This window comes from Glycine max, chromosome 11 (assembly GCF_000004515.6).
Source record: "Glycine max cultivar Williams 82 chromosome 11, Glycine_max_v4.0, whole genome shotgun sequence".
NCBI lineage: Eukaryota > Viridiplantae > Streptophyta > Magnoliopsida > Fabales > Fabaceae > Glycine > Glycine max.
The window spans coordinates 15,133,279-15,156,226 of NC_038247.2; the positions used below are offsets into that span (position 1 = coordinate 15,133,279).

At 32.2% G+C, this 22,948-nt stretch overlaps 2 protein-coding genes and 1 long non-coding RNA gene across 6 annotated transcripts; all 3 read right to left on the bottom strand.

Moving 5' to 3' along the window:
• Nucleotides 1–5,113: 5,113 nt before the first annotated feature.
• On the bottom strand, nucleotides 5,114–7,920 carry LOC102661088 (uncharacterized). 3 transcript variants are annotated; one of them, XR_416759.4, is made up of 4 exons: nucleotides 7,458–7,920; nucleotides 7,131–7,308; nucleotides 6,057–6,167; nucleotides 5,114–5,487 (listed from the first exon to the last, which is right to left on the bottom strand). It is a non-coding gene; the product is annotated as an uncharacterized lncRNA (long non-coding RNA). The 3 variants fall into 3 exon arrangements; XR_005887265.1 differs by having other exon boundaries at nucleotides 5,114–6,167; XR_005887266.1 differs by having other exon boundaries at nucleotides 5,782–7,308.
• A 6,630-nt stretch (nucleotides 7,921–14,550) lies between these two features.
• Nucleotides 14,551–20,767, bottom strand: LOC106795195 (uncharacterized). 2 transcript variants are annotated; one of them, XM_014764111.3, is made up of 2 exons: nucleotides 20,251–20,767; nucleotides 14,551–20,035 (listed from the first exon to the last, which is right to left on the bottom strand). In XM_014764111.3, exon 2 carries the CDS (start codon nucleotides 17,948–17,950, stop codon nucleotides 16,760–16,762), a length of 1,191 nt encoding a protein of 396 aa, XP_014619597.1. In that variant the 5' UTR covers nucleotides 17,951–20,035; nucleotides 20,251–20,767; the 3' UTR covers nucleotides 14,551–16,759. The 2 variants fall into 2 exon arrangements, with proteins under 2 accessions (XP_014619597.1, XP_014619596.1); XM_014764110.3 differs by having other exon boundaries at nucleotides 14,551–20,164.
• Nucleotide 20,768: 1 nt separating this feature from the next.
• Nucleotides 20,769–22,108, bottom strand: LOC100500357 (probable CCR4-associated factor 1 homolog 11). The gene has a single exon (XM_003538049.5). It carries the CDS (start codon nucleotides 21,676–21,678, stop codon nucleotides 20,824–20,826), a length of 855 nt encoding a protein of 284 aa, XP_003538097.1. The 5' UTR covers nucleotides 21,679–22,108; the 3' UTR covers nucleotides 20,769–20,823.
• Between the last annotated feature and the right edge of the window lie 840 nt (nucleotides 22,109–22,948).

The following is a 22,948-nucleotide window of genomic DNA, read 5'->3' on the forward strand; positions in this document are numbered from 1 at the left end:
GCGCTTGACAACGACCCACCGCACAAGACCGAGCCACCAGAGAAATACGTTGAGGCTTGCTCTGTTGCTGTGCGCGACTTTACAGGAGCTTCGTTCATGGAGGATTGCTGAGAAATTGATTTCAAATTGTGAATGACCCTGTTGGAACGTGATGCCCGACCCAGTTTTGAGAAAAAGCCACGTTTGGAAAGTTTTCTCTGTTTCACGCGTGGGATCTGAGAAGAGAGATTGTTTCTTTGGATTGAAGAGAGTCTTTCCACTAATGGGTCTGAGTTATTATTAAAAACTGTACCCAAATGATTCTGAGACACAATTGGGCCAAACGAACTTAATGAATTTCCTGTGCTTTCTTCACAAAAACTCTCTTTACACCCCCCCGATCCACGTGTTGCACTCACATGCGAATTTGCTGAATATTCCCCCACTTGTTGACTCTCTAATTGTTTCATAAAATCTCCAGCAGAGTTCCAACACAATAAATTATCCTTTGAGTGGTCTTTTGTCTCCTCCACGTAATCCTCCCCTAATTCCTGATTACCACTTTTACTTACCAACTCATTATTGCCTTCATTTGAATTTGAAATTGATATTCCAATTAATGCCTCATTTAATGCTGAATTATTTCCATAACTGCCAGCTTCATCATCCTCCTCCACCAAATCATCTTCCGGCGAACTCTCCGGCCACACTTCATCGTCACTAGAAGGATTTTCATCATTATATAACTCGCGCTTACTTTGATCCTGTAAACTACTCCATTGTATTGGACCAAACCAATCCTCCACCATCTTAATGGAAAAGGAGACGCCATTGATACACACCTTGCGGATCATATGAATTGCCTCTTTTTTGACTGTGCGCACCATTAATCGAGCTACATCCATTGTCTTTCTGTTCATGGTGTTGTCATCAGAGTTTACAAAAACGCCAATATCCTTCGTTAAAAATATGGAACTTTTGATTTTATCTTTAAAAAATATCTCAATGAATTAAGGAATGATGGTATTTATAAACTATTCCTAATTTCAATTTTAAATTATTGTGAGTCTATCTTGATATACCGAAACAATATATAGTCGCACATTCACACAAATTGAAACTTGATACTTGGATATATTATGCTTGAGATAGGTTTTTTTTTTTTTATTATTATCAATCAGCAAAATTATGGTTGAGATAGTAAATAAGCCTTATTCTTATATAATAAAAGGTTAATTAAATTTCAACAACGTCTCAATTTTCAAACAAAGATTTTCTCTTTTACATGAACAAGTGACATTCTGAAACAGTTGTACAGTGCTATATTTATAATAAAACTTTATTCATAGATTAATTTGATTGTTGCATTTACTTTTGAAAAGTAATTAATAGTTAGCTAAAGCATCTAATAGCGTAAGAGGATGGATATGGGGCCTTAAATTTGAAAGCATTAGATGGAAAGTATTATAGTTTGTTGCCTACAACTACGTACCGAAACTTAAACAAACACTGTACCTTTAATTTTATCTTTTCAGTGAAGAAAGCATTATTAACAGATAAGCTAATTTGATTAGGACAACGTTTCGCAACCAATAAGGACGCTCATAAATTTAAGGGAGCGAAGTTTCGCGTCTTCCGCTATATGACTTTTGGGAAACTTGCATTCTGAAATCTGAATATCAAATTATATATACGTGTATTTGGATTATCTTATTTTATATTTAAAACAGTTTGTAAATAAAATTTCATTATGAAAAATAAGAAAAGTCTGTAAAAATTAAAGTTTACCAAGCATGAACTGTAGTAACAATAAAAAAAAGGTCATGGTAATGCTAATGTATTTGATTTATCCCCACGACGTTGGTATAATTTTTATCTAGAGAAATTAAACTATTAATTTTCACATTGTGAATGTATAATATTATTATGATGTATTATTTTTTTTATCACCTATCATGATGTATTATACTAATAGATATTTTTGTTGGTATGTATAAAAAATTAATTAATATATATTAAGGTTTAAATATTTTTTTAATTTTTATAAAATGTGTTTTTTTAGTCTTCCAATTTTTTTCATATTTGTCTATGCCTCTATTCAACTTTTTTTTAACCATTGATGTTAGGATTTCTTGATAAATATTAAATAATGACGTGATTACCATAAGTTATAAAGTAGGTCTGATATTTCCTAAATATGACAATAACTAAAATAAAAATATTATATTACGGATAAATTAAAATCTATATTAAAAGATTACAATTTTATAACAAATGAAATATAAGTTGAGTATTGCGACAAGGACTAAAATAAAAATAATAATAAGAATATAACAAAAAAACAAGAAATTTTTAAAGGATCAAAACGAGAATGATGCAAATTTTTAGAAATTAAAAATATATTAAAACCTATATTCTAATGAAAGCTCGTATTATATCATGCTGTTATTGTATACTCAAAATGTCTATGCTAATCGTTTAATTTTTCTTAAAAAGAAATTATATTAATATAAGAAATTGTAATACCTAATATTATATTTTTCATTAATATTTGACTTTTTTTAGTGTCTGACTAAGCTTTGATGGAAACGCGTAAGTTCTCTTTGTTACAGATCACTCTGCAATCAGACGATTTAAAACAAAAGGAAAATAAATTTTCTTCTATATTAGCCATAACCCAAAAAGCCAAAGAATTAAAGTGAAAATACTGCGGATTGTGAATCTGCCATTTAATTACGAATTATATTATTAACGCAATATTTCTTACAATATTTTCTACAGACTACAATATAGTGTTATTTTTAATTTTACCTTCTTCACATCAACTATTTTATTTTATACTTTTGTTATCAATTATGTGCGAAAACTGTGAAGATGTGATGCTTCCTTCATGTGCCCAAGTTAAACTTCCACTTCAATCCAAGATATGCTGAAATAGAGAGAAAGAGGGTCAAGATGTACGACTTTCAATACCTCCTTTGCTTGTAAGATTGTTCTCAACAAGTACCAGTCAAAATCAAGAAACGTAACATCTCTAGCATACGACATGCAATGTAACAAGTTCAATCAAGTTACCTCTATATCAATTCTTACGGGAAATCAAGTTATATATATGGTTGAGAAATGGTAGTAATGGGTTTTTTATGACATTTTTTGAATATACCTTTTATTACAACAAATCACAAAGTTTCCGTAAGCCTTTTTTTTATTTATTTAATGAGTCTTATTCAATTTAATGGTAGATTTAAGACCCTAAGTTAGAGAGATAATTTATTTAAAAAATAAATTAATAATTATTATCATAAAGGAAGTAAAAAAAAATTAAGGACATGGGACTCAAATATATAAAATTAAGAGGGACAAAATATATATATTTAAGATATTTATATGTAATTTTTTAAAAGCAAGGGGTGTAAGTGTACCCCTTCGTTCACATGAGGATCCACTATTGTCACTCACATTACAAGAAAAATTATATATACCTATGAACAAAAATCATCACTAGATGTTAAAATTGTATAGGTAAATGTAATAAAGACTTTGTTTTACGGATATTTTATCCGTCAACATTGAGGGGGTGTATAGTGACAGATTATAATCTGTCAGTAGAAGTTTTACCTACCGATTTATTTTCACCTACAATTACATTTGATTGTCACTATATATGATTCCTACAATTTTGTATAGGTAAAAGTCATTAACTTATATCTACAACCTCTAATTGTAGGTAAAAACATTAATTTGTACCTACAACCTTCAACTGTAGGTAAAATTCATTAGTCTATGTCTACCATTGAAAGACTGTATATACAAATCATTTACTTATACTTATAGGCTTTAATCGTAGATAAAAGTCACATAATAAAAAACTCACATTGCTCGTTATTTATTGAAATGCTTTATTTTTTCCAAATTATTATTGATATTATTATTCAGTTATCTAGATAAAATGAATATCAATTGTATCTAAGTTAATTGTCTAAGTATTTTATAAGTTCAAGAACTAATCTATGCATTAAAGTAATTGCCTTATTTTAAAAAAAAGTTCTAGTAGTTTTAAAACATTGGAGCAAATATTGAAAATTGACAAACATGGACTAGTTAAACTCCTCTCTCTCTATATGAGATGACCACAACACTAAGGCTAACCACAAAATCACTTGTTATCCCTTCTCCCATTTGGTTGCAGAATTTCCCATACATTTTGCACACCTTCATCCACTGAAGTTTTGCTTGCCTTGTCCTTCCAAGCACACCAGATTGCAATACAGCCGCCACTGCAGCCACCATCATATATGCCATCACCTGTATACTCGAAGTCAAACCAAACATGTTATTGTTGTCATGTTGTGTAGTACAAGTACTCCTTATTAAACTTATCAAAAGCAATTTATACTTCATAAATGGCACCTCTGCTTGTTGAGAAGAAAATTCAAGAATGTTTGATCAAAACGACATATTCATGGATCCCAACTCCCCATTCATGGTCATCAATGTAAATTAATTAATTATAAAATCGAAATAGCCATAATCTGAATTTTTTGATTAACAGCAGCAGGCAATTTACCATTAAATGCATTCAAGCAATAAACAACTCATTTTGTCTCTTTCTCAGCAATTAGATGCAGTTTTCCATCTTCAACAACAAAAACAAGAATTCTTCCCTAAATGTTTCAAAATGGCCAAAGGAAGTAGGATATCAGAAGCTTTGACTAGAACAATGCTAAAAAAATATAAATTTCTCAACCTATTTTGGTTGGTTCATTTTCCTTTGGTAGTACCTATGCAGTTCCAACACATTAATACGCATTATTGTCATATGAGAAGGAGCAGCTAATCATGAAGCAACCATACTCCCAAGTGTCAAGAGAATAAGTTGGTATGAACTTAAAAGTCTGGTCATCCAACAAGCGGACAAAGTGCATTTCAAAGTCTTCACCACTAGCTGGATTGTATTTCAAAATACAAATATCAAAAGTCCTAGATGGCTCCTGGTGGCAGATACGTCGTGCATGCTCCCCTAGCAGAATAGAGCGAATATGAAGTTTTGTATATCATCAATAGTGCCAATAGTAAGCTCACCTTCTTTTGCAATTGGCAAACTGTTTTAGTTATTAACAGTAGATGAGTATCATCACCAGTAAAGGATTTTACATTAAATTGTACAAGATCCAAGAACAACATAAGGGGATATGTAAACAACTGTAGTAAGTCAAACTAACAAAGACTAAGATACTGTCTAGAAAAGCAGCGGAATTGAAAAGACACATGAGTCACTTCCTTCAGATTCACATTACTATAAAGTAATTTTTTTTTACTACTATAAATTACAGTTGGCCGATCAGATGCAGCAAATACATGAGTAGTATTTTTGGAGGAGAAAGCCCGTAGTGTAATAGGTTGTGTCCCAAGAGATATCTTTTTCCTATCTGTTAATTCACCGGTACTTGTATTCCACATAAAGTTTAAGAGATGACAATCATCGAGGGCACACAGCAAGTACGATATCTGGAGAATAAAATGAAAAAAGCAACACACTTTAATAAGATATTTTTAAGAAGGAAACTACCATTAAACTTGTGACATTTAAAGTTAAGCAATGCCTCAATTAAATATGAGCATAAGAGTAAAAAGATATTAATGTTGCTGATCTTGTATATTCCTCACAACTGTCACAAATGTGAAAATCCAAAATCTCTACTTCAAAAATAGAACTTACAAGAAATAAAGCAAGAAAGCAAAATGCCAGAATAAAAAAAAAATATAAAAGCAGCTACAAAAAATAACTCAAGGAAAACCTACCCCTTCAAATGCACAAAGAACAAAACAAGGCATGATCTACCCTCCTAATTGTTCCTTTGTGATGACACTCAGATCAGGAAGAGAAAAAATTCTAACACTTATGTTTGTCCACATTCCAACTGCTGCTAGATTACTGTGATTGGGGTTTTCACCAATGGGATTTATGTTCAAATAAGCCACATTGGCGTGGGAACCCATTGCAATTAAAAAACCATTAAAAAAATATCGCCTATAATTTTTTAAGATAATGGTTTTGTAAAGCATCCAAATCACACCTGGGTAGTGTTTACCGTAGCTACATTTATTGAATAGCCTGATGGTGCATGCCATTCATTCCAAAGTTCTCTTGTTGTGGAGCTAACCAGTCTGACAGAGCTTGAAGTGACCTATAATGTTGGTTTATTAGCTAATGGTAGGTGACTGCCATAAAATAAACTAATAAAGCATAGAAGAGTACAACATAATAGCATCAATTTATGGCATCGATTTACAAAAATTAATCAAATTAACTACAAAGGAACATGCAAAACTTAAGCTTACAAAAGAAGGTTCAAGAATATTAACACATTATATAAGTTTAAATCTTTATTTATTTAAAGTTCTAACGCATTTTAATTCTTGTAGTTTGATTCCAATTATGACCTACCCACAGTTTTGTATTATACAAAAACTCTAAATAAATTTCTTATTTTTTTCAAAAAATGGACAATCTTTTATATAACAAAGAAACTAAAAAGAAGCTACACAAACATTTTGTATTTTGAAGAAATCCACTGAAAGCATACCTCATAGTAGGTACTAAGATATCATTCCTGTCTTATGTCTTGTGTAGTTACAGATAAAAAAAAAATGTTTTTGGCAAGAAATCAAAATTTGTTAAAATTGAAAACATAAAAATATACACAAACACATTATACACACATCTATACTGATATTTTGATGCCACATAATTTTTATATAGGTATGCAGAAGATTAACCATGCACTAATTATTATAGAAAACAAAAAGAAAAGGTTTTATTATACCAAAAAGGGTATATATTTATAGTAATATTTCAAAACTCTCAACCTTGTTGTTTTACTATATAAATAAAGTTGTGCTCTCTAAGCTATATTTAAACAAGTACATTCAAGAGTCATAAATTCTCAAATCTAAATACAATTAATAAGCAATCAACCCAACGTAATCTACAGATTTTATTTCATATTAAAATAATGAAATAAGTCAAAGTCTCCATACTAGTTCAAAATTAGTACTTGGGGAGACAAAAATTTGGAAATAATTCACTTTCATGTTATGATCTCACAAAATGAAAATTTATAAATTAATTTTCCAGTTCATTACCCCACCTATGAATCTCCATAACTTGAACCAACGTAGACGAATGCATTATCAAGTTGTGTTTACCATAACCGACAAGATAACAATTGTAGAAGTTTTTGCCTGTTTATCCAATGATTGCAGCAAGGACAAGATAACAATTTCATCTTCACCTTAATTTAGTATATCTCCAAGTTGAATCAACACCTAATCCATGGAGAGAAAAAGAATCATATGTTACAATCTCTCAATTTTATGATACAAATTAAAGATACATGTCGGTAATAATCACTAATTAAACTTGTAATTAACAATAGAGTTGAAAATAAAGGAAGATATCTTATTGATGGAGTTACCAGAAGTTCCCTCCTCATTGTAGCATTTTCACAAACACCTTATGGGAAGTTAAAAATGGACTGAATAGTATTTTTGAAGGCATACATCATCTTCGTTCACACATCATCGACACCAGCAACGAGCTATGAAACACTAGCAACTCACCGCCAGCAATACAAGCACTCACGGTGGTTTCTCCATCCTTCGCCATGCCATCGATAAGATTTTTCCTCCTCTCGTAACTCCATTCCTCCTGTTCAAGAGCTCGTTGCCAGGGATTTGCATGACACATTTTGGACATTCTGCCACATATATCGTGGTACATTTCAGAGTCCAAACACACCCAATAGGTTTTATCTCTAATTTCTGAATAAAATCTCATTATGAAAACGTCATTTGCATACCACTGGATTGAGTCTATTTGTAGTGGAAAAAGGCCTTTGGCCGAAGACTCTGTTTTGTTTATTAGGTATGTTCATTCATTCTTGCTTTCTACAACTTTCAAAATATCACTTTTCCTCACTCGTTTTTAATGTTTCTGTTTGTCTTCAAAGTAATTTTTCGTAGTGACGGTTAAGAGGCTTCAAAGTAAAAAGTAATTGACATAAAAAAGTAAAAAGTAATTAAAATATTTAGTATTGAATATTAGAAAATAATTACTACAAGTAATTTTTTATTATAAAAATAATATATATTAAAAATCATTTACAAGTAATTTTTATATAAAATAATTTTATTTATATAAGAAGAGTAATTTTACTTACGCCAAGTTGTTATAGGTATAAGTTCTTTGAGATTTCATCTACACTCATCATTTGTATGTAAAAGTTTTTATGATTTTACTTACACTACTTGATTGTAGGTATACTTTTTTTTGTTTGGAATTTTACCTACACCAAATAACATAGGTGTAAGGTCTTTAAGATTTTACATACACTCACTATTTGTATAGGTTGATTTTTTTTATATATTGAGTTTTTCCTGCACCAAACAACTATAGATATAAGTCTTGGATTTCACCTATGATAAATATTTGTAGGTAAAAGTTTTTTTTAGGTTTTACCTACACTAGATTAAACATGTAGGTATAAGTGTTTGTAGGCATAGGTGATTTTTCTTGTAGTGTCATAATTTTTGTTGTGATTAAAGTGTGAAAGGTTAGCTTGATTGAACTCTAGAATAACTTTGATGAAAATACTTCTCTTGCTGACCAACATTCGAAGTGTATGAACAATGACTCTCCACTCTAATATGGTTGACATATCCTAAATAGGGGTTAGATATTTGCAAAAGGTATTTTGACTCTTAAATCAATAACGATTTTACCAAAATGAAGACATGCAGTGAATGTTAAGATGCATTAGTTTGTTTGGGTTAAGGGTTTGAGTTTTCTCTCATATATTCTTCATAATTGGATCTCTTATGATTTAATGTTGAGTTATGTTTTTAAAAGAGCTCAATTTGACCCCTCTTGAGTTATTGAGAGCACTTGGTTGACAATATACAATTTAGTTCTTAAGTTGATTAGTTGAAAACATATAACCAGACGATGTAAAAAAGAATAAGTATTCTTTGATTTATCTACAAGTATTCTTTGCTTCAAGCTTCCTTATAAATTTTCTCTTCAAGCAACTATATAAGTATTCTTTCTTAACAAATTAAGCATCTTCATGCTCTCTTCAATTTCACAAAGAAATGCTTTAGGGTAAACTCACAAGGCTATTGTCCTATCACGCGAATGTACACGATATAAGCTCAAGAACTCATAGAAAGTTATTGCATACAAAGAAGACACTTAATTAGAAAGAGATTGCAAAAATTGTTCGTTTAGAATTGTTGTCTTCATTTGTTCTTCTAGAGACTTTTATAGGAAATGAGAAAATATTCATTGAAGCTTCTCTATACCAATGAAAATATGGATGTTGGTGCATTTAGTGCAATAATAAATATCTTTCACTAACTTGTCACATATGAAGTCATAAAGCTTTCTACTTATCTCGCATTTTGGTAAGGGTAAGTGATTTTTGTAGGTTTTCTCCTTTTCTAACACAAGCATGTTGTGTTTACTAAATTGTTGCCCTATTGCTTAACTTTTCTTTTTTCAACATTTGAGGTACAATAATTGGTAGATTTTTCTTTTACTTGTTTCTTTTAAATTAGATTTTTTTTTTTGTGAAATTTCTTTAAAATGTTTGCGTATGCTTAGATAGTCCTTTTAGATGAAATGTTAAATAATTCATTTGGTTCTTATAGTTTCATGATTCTTAACTTTTTAGTTCTTATAATTTGAAAGTGGTTTTTTTAGTCCCTATAGTTTACATTTTAATTTTCTTTTAATTCCTGTAGTTTAAAAGTGTTATTTTTAGTCTTTATAGTTTGTATTTTAATTCTCTTTTAGTCCGTAGAGTTTGAAAGTGATATTTTTAGTACCTATAATTTGTATTTCAATTATCTTTTAGTCCTTACTACAAAAAAATATAAAAATAATTAGTTATAAATTGGTTATAAATTATCAATTATTTTTTATTACAAATTATCTTACAATAAATTAGTTACGAATTACTTGCTAATATTTTTTGTAATTAATTGTAATTGATAATATTACTCATATTTTGATGATAAATATTAAAAGAAAATTAAAATTTAAAGTATATGAACTAAAAAAAGCACTTTCAAACTATAGAGACTAAAAGAAAATTAAAATATAAATTATAAGGACTAAAAAAATCACTTTTCAAAACTATAGAAAGTAAAAGAGAATTAAAATGTAAATTATAGGAACTAAAAAAATCACTTTGAAACAATAGGGACCAAAAAAATAAGAATCGGGAAATTATAGGGAGCAAATGAGTAATTTAACCTAAATAAAAATTTCTTAAAATATGAATCTTTAACCTATTCTTGTAGGATGATATGTATAAGACAATCTACAAATAAGAAAGCATAATATTCTGTTTCTCTTTGAAATACAACTAATCATATGTTTTATTTGTTTTCATGAAAACACATGACTTAAGCAAATATTTAGAAGTTATTTTAATTGACTAATTTGAATTGATTTTTATTAATCAAATATTTTTTTTACAATGTTCATTTTTTCGATTTATAAATTTCAAAGCATAAATTTTATTTTAAAAAACTCTCTAAATCACAAGCCAAAACCGTACCATTTTTAACATTAATGTAACACTATAAGGAATAGTTTTACTTATATGTCAAAAACTTATAATATACTTTTATAACAAATGAAAAAGATGGGTAGAGAATAAAATTGTGAGATAAAATTTATGATGTAATAAAAATTGATTGACAATAATGAATTATAAAAATTTATTGTAAATGTAGTACTTTTCCACTTTTATAATTAGAAAGTAGTGGGAATACTGAAGCCTTTGAACAATTTTTATATGTGTATGTGTGAGTGCATGTATGTGCTTGTGTGCATATATGTGTAATCAAATTATTGTAAGAGTAATTTTAAAAGAATTAAAATTAAAATTTTTATTTCAAATTATCTTCACTATTTTATTTTTAATCTTTTTTCTTCTTCTTTTTCTCTTATTTTATTAAGAGTTGAATTTAATTGTCAAAGTGAATAACATATGTTATATTAAATTGTTGAAATAGAAATTATTAATAAATAATTGTCTTTATTTCTAAGTTCTTCCGTCTCAACATTTTTTCTCATTTATTTTATTTTTTTATTTATAATTTATATGGAAAAGATTAATCATTTTATCTATTGAGAGTAATTACTTGATTATAAAACATTGTTAAATTATGTTTACAGCTAAAAAATTTAATAGATTAATATAAAATTCATAATTAATATTTGGCTAAAATACAATTTCCGTCCTCTTATTTTTTTTAAATTCATTATTTTAGTTTTTTATTTTTTAAATGAGATATTTTGTCCCTCACTTTTAAAATACTTATGATTTTAATTTTTTTATTGTTTAATTGAAACATTTCGTCTTTCACTTTTAAAAAAATATGAAATTTTAATCTTCTTTATCAATTGCAAACTACTATGTACTTTTTTAATTCTATTTTTTTAATAAATTAAGCTTGTTAACAATTAAATAATTTTGAAAAAATATTTATTATCTAGAGGTCGATCCTTGATGAAAATATTTTTTTTTTATCAAACTTTATTTACGTCCTGACCAAACTACGAATGAATCAGAATCTCTTTTCTCTAATGAATCAGAGGATTAAGACAAAAAAATATTAAATATAAGTTTAAATAAAACTATAAAAATGTTGGATCCATTGGGAGACCTACAAAAAGTAAGCTTTCAACTCAAAGTAAGTTTTACCATTAGAAAAAAATGAAGATGAGTTCTAGTATCTCATGTGAAATTGCATCACCCACAAAAAATAACTTTTGAATTCAAAATGGGTTACTACCACTAAGAATGCTCTAATATTTCTAAACACGACCCAACACTCATCAAACTCTTTGCTTTTAATTGTCTAATGAAGTTTTTTTATTTATTTTTCTTTTACATGAATAATTTTCAAGTTATGAAAATAATGGTATTAGGTATATCACTTTCTGATCCTCCATTTTGTAATTTTATCTAACAAGTATGAACTGATATAAGAAAGACAACTAACTATTCAGCCTAGGAACGCAAACCCTGAGTAAAAGACAAATATAACCATAATAGACAAGCTGTAACTTAGCATCAAACATACTATGCAGTGTACTTCTCCAAAGCTGGAGTTCCAACTTGCATATATTTTCCCCCAAAGCATATACAATTGAGATAAAATAAAAGCCTTCAGACCAGTCAAATGCATGTTATACGTTCTTTCATTCACTTCTTCTAAATGTTTGGTGCAGGAAACAACAACTTGAAAACTAATTATGCAACGAATAGTCATAGTCACCTTTCTTTTATTAAAGACTACTTTCATTCTTCCAATACACACTTTCATACGCAATTCGTTAGGTCATATATGAGACTAACACTTGCATCAATTAATATTTAATAACAACTATATATAAACCAAATCTTTCACCTTTTGAAACTCAGGTTCTGGAACATATATCTTTGTTTGGATTTGACCATCATTAGTATTCTGAAGTATTATCCTATTAGTAGGATAACTATCCCTTGGCCTTTGGGATGAACTTGCTAGATTTGGATCCAAAGGTTTGTATGAGTAATTGTTAACTTCACAGAGATGTCTTGCCAGCTGGTTGCTATAACTTTCTTCCAAGGGATATGCTTCAAAAGTTTCCCAAATTTGAGCTTCATCTAGACCAGAGTTGTCCTTGCTCCATAAAGTAAGGACGGTGAATAATCACACTAAAAACTAGTTCTCAATGTCCAGAATTTGTTTCAGCTTCATATGCCACCATGCTAAAGGAGAAAACCACTCTAACATTATCCATAAAAGATATTCATCTTTATATGGATCTGTTAAGATGTCGTATGTCATCAAAGGTTTTAGGGCGATGGAGATTGAATATTGTACTGTATTACACCAAATGATCTATATGGTTGGTTCACACAAATCCCACCCAATCTCACGGAACAGTTCAAATATACCTTCAAAGGGTATCTCAGGGTCAAATATTTGTTCTGGAGTATATTTGAATCTCATGGTTTCATGTAGAATATGGAAGTAATGAGACTTAGCATATTCAAGGATCTGTGCAGGAGTATGGCTAATCAATCTTGGAGGGAAAACCTTAATAGTTTTGGTTGTCTCAGATAATGATTTTACCATGAATATCAATGGGAAAGAGTGAGTGGAAGTTATCACCTTAACGGTCTAGTTGTTTGGTCTGGATAAGAAATCAGGAATCAAATTATTCTTCCCTTTGTGTGTTTCACAGAAAAATCATATATGGAGAACCAATCCTTGAGCCTTAAGATTTGAGGATCTGGTGGCATTTTGTTTTTGAATTCCAAAATTTTTGGGAATGACTAATTGTTCATGTGAACCTAAAACTGATGTCCTCTCAAATGAAAATCAAATTTCTTGATTCCATTTTTACTGTCAATGCCTCTTTGAATGCAGTATGATAATGTTTCTCAGCTTCCTTGAATTGTCCAGTAGCATGACCACAATAATAATTCTTCTCTCCGTCTTGTTCTATCATGATAGCTCCCTAATAATGATCTCTTGCATCAGTTTCTAATATCCTCTCTGGCCTGTTCTAGGAATCTCCAAGGCTGGGGGATTTTGGGCATGGAGAAGAACTAACTGCTATCGTCTATTCTTCTGACCATGGAGAAGAATTTTTCTTCAAAAGTTTGGACAATGAGTTGGTATATTGAGCTGATTTGGGGATAAAATCTTTGATATAATCTACCATTCCCAAGAATTGTTGGATTTGTTTACCTGTGAGATCTTTATCAGGAAAATTTAACAGCTCTTGAACTATGTGTGACTTTCTGAGAGCATGATCCCATGCTGGTTGGCTATCTATTCAGCAATTTTTTATGAGAGGCAATATCTTTTGAGAAGAAATGAGGATGTCATCTATGTAGACAAGAGTGTTTTCTAGAATAGGTTTAAAGATTTTGGTCATGGCTTTCTGGAAGAGAGAGGGTGCTACATTCAGACCAAAAGGTAGGACTGTTCATTGATACCGAGCATTTGGAATACAAAAGGCTGTTTTATACCAGTCTTCTGGTTATAGGCCAAGTTGCCAAAAACTTGATTTTAAATCAAACTTTGAAAATAAGTTTGATTCTCTGATCAAGGTTGGGAGAGATGAGGCCTTTGGGATTGGAAACTTATCATCTTTGAGAGAATGATTGAGAGGCTTATAGTCAATGACTAATCTTTTCTTTCCCCTTAATTTTTTCAGCTCTTTTTTCCTACGTAAAAAGCTTGGCATGCCCATTTGACCGGGTTGGCTCAATCAGACCTTGCCTCAGCAGATCTTGACATTCTTGTCTGCTTGTAGATCTGAAGGTGTCATCCCTGGATGGGTTGTTTTTGTTGGATTGATATCTTCATTTAATCTGAATGGTAGATCAACAAAGTATTCTTTGTTTTTCCAGAAAGGATATGGATGGTTGAAATCTTCATGACTGTCTGCGCATAGGGAGGAGATCTTTTGTTTAAACTCTCCAACTTTTGGTGGGGCTTCTGCTAAAGAGAGAAAAGCCTTGTAATTTCTGAAAAAGGATTGAATTCTCTTTTGAATTTGATCCCGGTAGAATGTATTTGGAGTTTATCGACAACAGTATAGACATCCATTCCTATGAGGAGGTCTCTATCAAGAAATTTGCTTCCAATGACTTTGGTCCAGATGATACAATCAGGGAAAAACTTGATGCCTATTGAGCATGACTTACTAAGTCAGTTTTGAAAACTTTCCCATCAGCTGCTACAAAATAAGCTACTTCATCTTTCCAATATTCTTGTGGAAGAATATCTAGATTCATCATCGTCCTTTGAGCTCCAGTGTCTATGAAAGCAATAACTTTGATAGGTTTTTCAAACTTTTTTGTCAATACTTGAATTTCAACACATGGTTGAGGAATCGCTGACCTGATAAACTGTTTTTCTTGTATAGAGAAGATGGAGATTGGAGAAGTGGGAGATTCTTCGTCAGAAGAATCTGTCTGATTTAAGGCAAATTCAGTCTCATCATCTAGTTCACTCTGTTCAGAATACAAAGATTCTATATCATCATATTCATCGATTTGAAGATGAGAGATTAGTTTGATGGCCTTTTGTGACTTCTTAGGACAATTTTTTGCAAAATATCCTAGTTGCAAATGAAACATCTTTGTCCCTTGGATTTTCCTTTCCTCCGACTTTTCCTAAAAAACTTCAATGACCTTCTTTTTCCCTTGGTGTCAGCTTGTAAGACTTTCTTTTTCTTTGGTAAGCAATGGCAAGTCTTCTTTCTACATTTGATCTCCAAGTAAGGCTTTTTGCATGCTCTGCTATACTTGGCTTTTTTGTTCATGATATCCGAGAAATACTGGTGTTGTCTACATGATTTGTCAACGACCTCCAAAGTGAATTGAGATGGATTTGTCCCATAAACATAGTAGAAAAATCCATTTGAGCGGTCGCTACCATCTTGTTCAATTCTGGTTGTATTTCTTCTGGTAATGAATCTACATATGTATTCTCCAAGCTAGGATCATTGAGACTGTCGATAAGATAAAATCTCTTATTCATTCTTTGGAAGTGTCTATCCAAATCTTTTATTTTTAAAGAACAACACCTCATTTCAAGAATTCTTGCCTGATCTTTCTTTCAATGATCTTTCCTTCTCCAATAAATTCTTGATGGAGAGTTCCTAGAACAGCTACAGTAAATCCCAATTCATGGAATTGGTTTTGACGCACAGCTCCTAGATTGTGATACCATTCCTTCAATGTTCCCATCATCCGACAACAAAATTCTTTAATTACCTTGTAAGGATCTGCATCTTTCATGAATTTTGTATTGAGCCATGCTCCCATCTCAATGATTTTTTTTCCCATTCTCTTGGGGAAGTATCATCAAGGGTAAACCAAGGTCCTGCATTCGGCTTGCAGGATGAACCCTTTGAGATCACTGGTTCTTCTTCTGGGAGAATCATAGAATGGTTCTTATGTGGATCGGACCATCAAGATGTTTGAGATTCCATGTATCCAACCTCTTTTTCCTCGTCAGAATAAGATTTTTCTGCTTCTGTCAAAGATTTCAAATTGTTCCTTAGATTCATCATATTTTGTTCTAGTTTCATTAGGTTTGTCTGAGGTTTCTAGCTTGTGTTGAATTGATCACTGGGAGTAGGGATCTTGAGAATTGAGAATCTTGAAAGTCATGGGGATCTTTCTTTAGAGTTTCTCCTAATCTTGTGGGAGATTTGGCTGACTCTTGGGAAGAGATATTTAATTTTGTGGATTCTCTCTTTGGAGGTTCTGGTTTTTTCTTATAAGCCGAGACTGTGGGCAAAGACCAAGACGAGCTAGCTTTGGGAAGAAAGTAGTCTGGAGGGCTTGGGAATGAAGAATAGAAAGTAGGAGAAGGAGGGGTTAAAAAGGAATAAGGATCTAAGACAACCTTTTGTTTTTCTATCATCTTTGATTCTATGTATCTATCTAGATCTTGGACTTGAGCTTTAAGCCTCCTTATTTCCCTCTCTTTGGCATCAGAAGCTGCTCCGAAGGTGGTCTTTCTCCATTCTTCTTCTAAGGTGAGAAATTTCCTTGGAGAGTTTATGGTATTGTTTCTCTTTCAGACAATACTATAACTTTTCATCATTTGTGCTCACTTGGGTACATATCTTGTCAATCTTCTCATCTATCTTTTTCAAGAGACGATTCTGAGCTCTGGCATTATCTGTCTCTCAGTTTAAGACTTCTTCGGCTTGGCTAGGGCTTTTAAGCTTCCCTTCTGGCCCTACTTCTGTAGGAATTATGTAAGGCTTGGTTGAAACTTTTGTCACTGGGTCTGCTTTTCTGTCAAGAGATGGAAACTCTTGATCATAGGATGTGGTGGAAGCAAACATCATGCAAGGTATAGGTGCCTCAGGGATCTTCAAAGATGGATGATTCCAGCCTAGAATTTCTACCATCCTTTTCTCCTTCCAAAGAGGGTCTTCTGGATATTTCTTCTTTATCCCCGTCCACGGTCCATTTTTAGGGTCACTCCTTCTTTGTGGTGGTGGAGGTGGTTTGCAAGGCCTTGGCTCTGGCTTCCATTTGTCTTCATCATCATCATCATCATCTGTATTTTCATCTGTGTCTCCATCATGGTCATCACAGGAACAGTCTGAATCACACATTTCGGGAGCAACATCCCAAATAAAGTGTCTATTTACTTTATCTGAATATATCACACTTCCATCTGCCTTGACGGCAAATATCGACATTCTGCTATCTTCTTTAACTTTAGGTTTTATCATTAAAGAATGAAAAACCTCTGAAGAGTTGTTGTTATTGGCTTCATCTGGTTTCTTGAAGGTCGTGGTTACAAGCCCATCTATAGATCTTCTGAAAGTGGCCTGAGAAGTACTAACATGCTTAGTATTCTCTCTGAGCTTCTCATAACCGGTCACCCATTGAAGAGGGATCAGCTCCTGTAGTTCTTTTCTAGAGATGTTTCTGGGGATTTGGACAATAGATGGAGTTTCTTCCTGATTATTAGTCAGGATAAAGAGAGCACTATCATGGCTAGTAGGCATAGATAGATTGACAACATGATTCTGTATTTGAACTTTCATTCTTTGTGGGAGAGTGGGATCTCTCAAATTGACGTTGTAATTTAGGAAAATGGTGAGAACTACACTTCCAGCATAGAGGGTAGTTAATACAGTTCTGATCACAACATTTTCATAGTGGATGTAATTGGAGTCTAGAAGGGAGACTCTGGCAGTTACAGGAAGTCCTCTTCTACCATGTAAGGATAACACCAGCCTAATTGCTCCATAGTGAAGATGGGTGTATCCCTGTTGTTGCCAACCCCTGATCAGTTGTTCAGGGATCTCAATATTAACATATTGCTCTTCAGAAGTAGCAGTTAAAGAGCACTGGTCCATTCTTGAAGACTAGACATATTCTTTCATATGGGGTCTTCTAGTAGTGATCAAACTGGTGATAGATCTTAACGAGTAACGATGTCTTTTAAATATGTTGTAGGGACTTAACAAGGGATTTAGTGACTGAGAGATCTGAGCGTCTTCTGGAATTTATGAATATTCCACAAGATTCTCTATTTTTTTCTGAAAGGGTTTTGGAGATATTTCTGGGTAGGAAAAGAGTAGAATTTAACAAAACAAGTTACTTTTCAGTGGTTCTGCCATTTGTAAAGATGTTCTCCTACTCCTCGTCCTCATATAATAAATAGAGTGCATTTTAAATACTGCAAAGGCATCTTTTAAAGTTAGCTGCATATATATGTTTTCCATACTAAGAAGACAAAATTTGATCAAAGCTTTTTAACTCCTAAACTGTTAAAAAACAATTCAAATTTATAATTTTAAATCTTAAGATATTGTTTATGAAAAGATATTATCTTATCTTTAGGATTTGTTAATATATTATATGTATATTAGGAATTTGTTTCCTTATTTAAGATGAGAATAATTGTTTAGCCTAGAGAGGGAATCACCCCTCTAGGTGAGAGAGAGAAGAGGCCATGTGGTGAGAAGATTTTTAAGTTTGTCCAACTGATCCCAAAAACTTGTTTTGAAAAGATAATGGATGTAAGAATGAAGAATTATATTATGTTAACATAGATGGTGTGAAGTAGGGATGAGAGCCCAAACTACGTTAAGTAAATTTGTGAGATTTTTTTTATTTTTTTATGATATTGTCTTTTTCTTCAATTACGTGTTTTCTCATCAATACAAATAAAAAAATAATTATGTTTTTCCCCAACATAAAGTATCCTTAGGTAGAATTTAAGCATGAGATAAAATCTCTTATAACGTCGAATAAAAAAATTGAATATCATATAAATAAAAGAAAGACTCACTTAGTGTTTACCTCCTCAATTCTCAACACACTCCCATAATCACTGATATATAAAAGGGGTGGGATGCGGATAGTAAGAAAACAGATTTTTCCCTATCATGAGCAGTAAGTAAAGGCTTTAAAAGCTAATACCTGTTTGCACCATTCTTTTAAGTATATCTTTTGTTCGTTTAATTCAGTCAAACTATTTAGGAGAAATATCTCGAGATTGACCGTGGAAATCAGACTAACCAGTGACAAATTTTCTAAAACATTTGCAATAAAAATCTGCAGCCAAATAATTAGAGAGAAGAATAATGAATCCATTATGTGGATATCAGAAAAAGAAGCAACTAAATTACTCTCTTGACCAAGCTTTTGTTCAGTCATCATTCCAACATCTTAAAGAAAAACCGACAGTACTAATTTAGAAAAATGGGAGAGAAAATGAAATCCAATTAAAAATGAACCGAAGTTACAAGTTGCAAGAATCAAGGAAGTGGTCATACATAAGCATGACACAACAGCACATACATGTGCCCAACTTGTCCCATATCTGTTGTCCATGAAACTAAGCAATCATTAAAGGATCCTTAAAAGTAACTTACTTGGGAGCCTGCTGTTACACTCAGCAAATTCGATAGCTCGTATGCATAAATATCTTCAAGTTCATAAAAAATCATATACATGTATATTTTCTTTGAAAGTCTTAGTGCCACAACCATTTTGACATGAGATAAATCAGATACGCCAGTAAAAAGCTGCAGTACGAAATTATACAATCCTATATATATAACATGCCTTAAAAGTAGTTCCAGATAATAACCTTAATCTATGTTAACCAATAATTAAGTATCATATATTCATACCAGTTTGAAAATTCGGCATACCGTCAAGTTGCAATAACATCTATGCCATACAAACAAATTACCTTGCCAGTTGCCATTTAAGCGTAAAATGGCATGATGGTGTAAAAGCAATCAATCAGTATATGTAAACTGAATGGAGTTTACCACTATCATTTTACATTGAGATGAATTATATCTATCAATTCATGAGATGAATTTCATTGAAGAAGTATAATTCTACATCAACCTCATGCACCGTTAGATTCTTTGAACATTACACCGGTTACACCAATTCACAATTGAATCTCTGGCAATTATAGGCTGAAAACAATCGAAGAACAAATAACAACAAATCCATTAGCAGCTGAGTTTTTTCAGATTATGTTCAGAAACATCATCAGAAATTAGGGAAGAGGGAAATATCCTTCCGTAACAGGCTAGCTCCTTAACCTATCATTCACAATACAGTCATTGAGGCAAAAGAGAAAATAAGGTAAAAGGATACAAATAAAATGTGAAATTGGGCATAAACTCACCTTCAATCACATTGCTTTTGTGCTCCTGCATCCAATATATGATAATCAAGCGAGAATCTGTTATGGCTAACCAATGGAAACAATCTATTAGAGAATAATATTCACACACTTTGCTTAACACTGTAATTTACTCGATTCTCAAGTTTTCATTAAATTGACAACTACTCATAATATGCCAAATACCATTACAATACCTTGCTTAACACTGTAACTTTACTTAATTATGAAGTTTTAGTTTATATTTAAGCCACATTTTAGATTCCACTCCAATAAAAAAATTAGAGATACCAAAGGTATAATCATCATTTCCATGCACCATCTCTAAACTAGTAATTTTGTCTTTGATTCACGCAATCTCCTACCAAACGTTGAAATCACATCAATATAAAACTAAACAAACCCATAGAATTAGTGATGTAAAGCTTCACCATTCAATGAACATAAAAACTTGCTAGGAGACATTCATAATCTCTGAATATAAAAATATAAAACAAAACAAAATAAAATTATCCAACAAATAAACAATCAATCAAATGAATTTTTATTATTTTTATGCTTTAATAATTTTTGTAATTAACAGAAGACCTCTAGTCCATACAATACACCGGCGTGTTTTCGGTGCTCATCCTTTACAAAATAAATGTCAACAATCTTCTGGAACGCGTGCCACGTCAGCAAGCTGTCTGACCCAGCCTGGTGGCACTTCCCTACGGCGCGTTCCACGTTAAGCGACCGTGCGACGCGGTCCAATCCGCCGTAGAGCGTGTCACAGAACCTCATCATGTGCTTGACATCATAAACGTTGTCCCCAAAAAACACCTTCACGGTTTTCAAGAATTCTTCCAACCGCGTCGGTAAGTTACGGCGCGTCAAGATCTTCACCAAGTAACCGAAATCGTACGCGCTGTGAAACGTCACCCAGCTCACGGAATCGTTGCAGACGAGTCCCGAAGACATCATGAGTTCAGCGAAGCGCGTGGACTCTACGCCGTCGGTGGCGTTACGCGCGAAATCGATTCCTTGACGGCGGAGGAGATCGATGGAGTCCAGCGCGTAGGCGTCACGCGCAACGTCGAAGTCACGGAAGTTGAATTCCCAGATGGAGCGGTTTCCGGCGAGATCGGGAAGGTTGCCGGCGGCGTCGGTGAGAGTGAGGCCGACCTGGATGAGGTTGAGAGCGTCGACGTTGGACTTGAGGAGGCGGTAGTGGTCGGAGTGGCGGTTGCGATTGTTGTTGCGGTGGTTGTAGGGTTTTGTGGGGTCCAGGTGTGGTCGGAAAACAACACCGGGGAATTCTGTGTCCATCGAGATAAAAGGATAGTGGTCGATGAGTTCGCGGATGAGTTGGAATTCGGATTCGAGATTTGAAGCCCAAACCTGGCGGATCACAACCGGGTCCGGATTCGGGTTTTCGCTGAAGACGCCCATTAGTTTCGGTGTCGTTTTAATTACAACGTGTTGCGCGTTTTGGTCGGTGGGAGTGGAATTGGATTTGAGTGTGGGAAAGAAGAGAGGGTGAGTGAGGTTTATATATGAGGAGTGGGACAAGTATAAGAAGATGTTGCGTGGAAAGTGATTAAGTTCAGTGTATGGGTGAATAGGGCATAAAAGCGTCAAAGTTCAACGCGTGAGAAACCACGACTGAACAAGGTAACCCATGCTGAGTCAATGCCAGACTTGGTCATATTAGGCACCTAAATTATTGTTCTTTTTTTCTTATTATATCATCACATGCTTCGGATTATGGAAAAGTCATTGTGGTGTCAAGCACTACTAAAGTTACCGTGTGTGTAGAGTATAGATATAGCCACAAATTGTAGCATTCAAATCGTGTGTATAAATTTTATTATATTGTTTTCCAAATGATAGAATAGGAATAATACTCCCATTTGAACACGTTACTTTTTTCTTACACTCTATAACGGATTCCTTATTTATTAGATTTTGACATACATTCTACGTTTTACACAATACTTCTTCCACTATAATCCAAAAACGTGCATCTTGAATCTAGGGGCGGAGTGACGGCCATTAAAATCTGTAATTAATCCTTACTTTATTAATCCAAATTTTAAAATCTGTAAATTAATGTTTACTTTATTTAAAGGTTGAATATGTTTAGAGTGTTGCTAGGTGCACCCGACATTCTTAAAAAATGGTAAAATTGTTTTTGTTTGGTTTTCCTCCTACGGATCAACTTGATCCGGGTAAGTTGATCCGTATCCGTAAGAGACTTACGAATCAACTTGATCCGTAAGAGGAAAAATAATTATAATATACTTTAAAGATACAACATATTTATTTGTAATATAATTAAATCTATTTTTTTATTTTATTAATTATAATACATTTATAAATATTGATTTATTATAAATAATTAATTTTTTAATATATTTTTTTAGAATAAATTTGTTTAGAAGATAATATTAAAATACTTACTCAGTCCCATTATAATTATTGTTTAAGGTTATTTTATACATATTAATAAAAATCAATAAATACATAAAAGATAATATTATAAAGAATTAATCATATCATTAATATTATAAAGAATATAAAAAAATAATTAGTATTATATTAAAAATTAAAATACTATCTAGTTTATAATACATTTTTTACATGATCATTAGTATAAGTGGGAAAATAGTAATTATAAGATAATTTAAAAATATTAGTACGTTATATAAAATAAGGATCT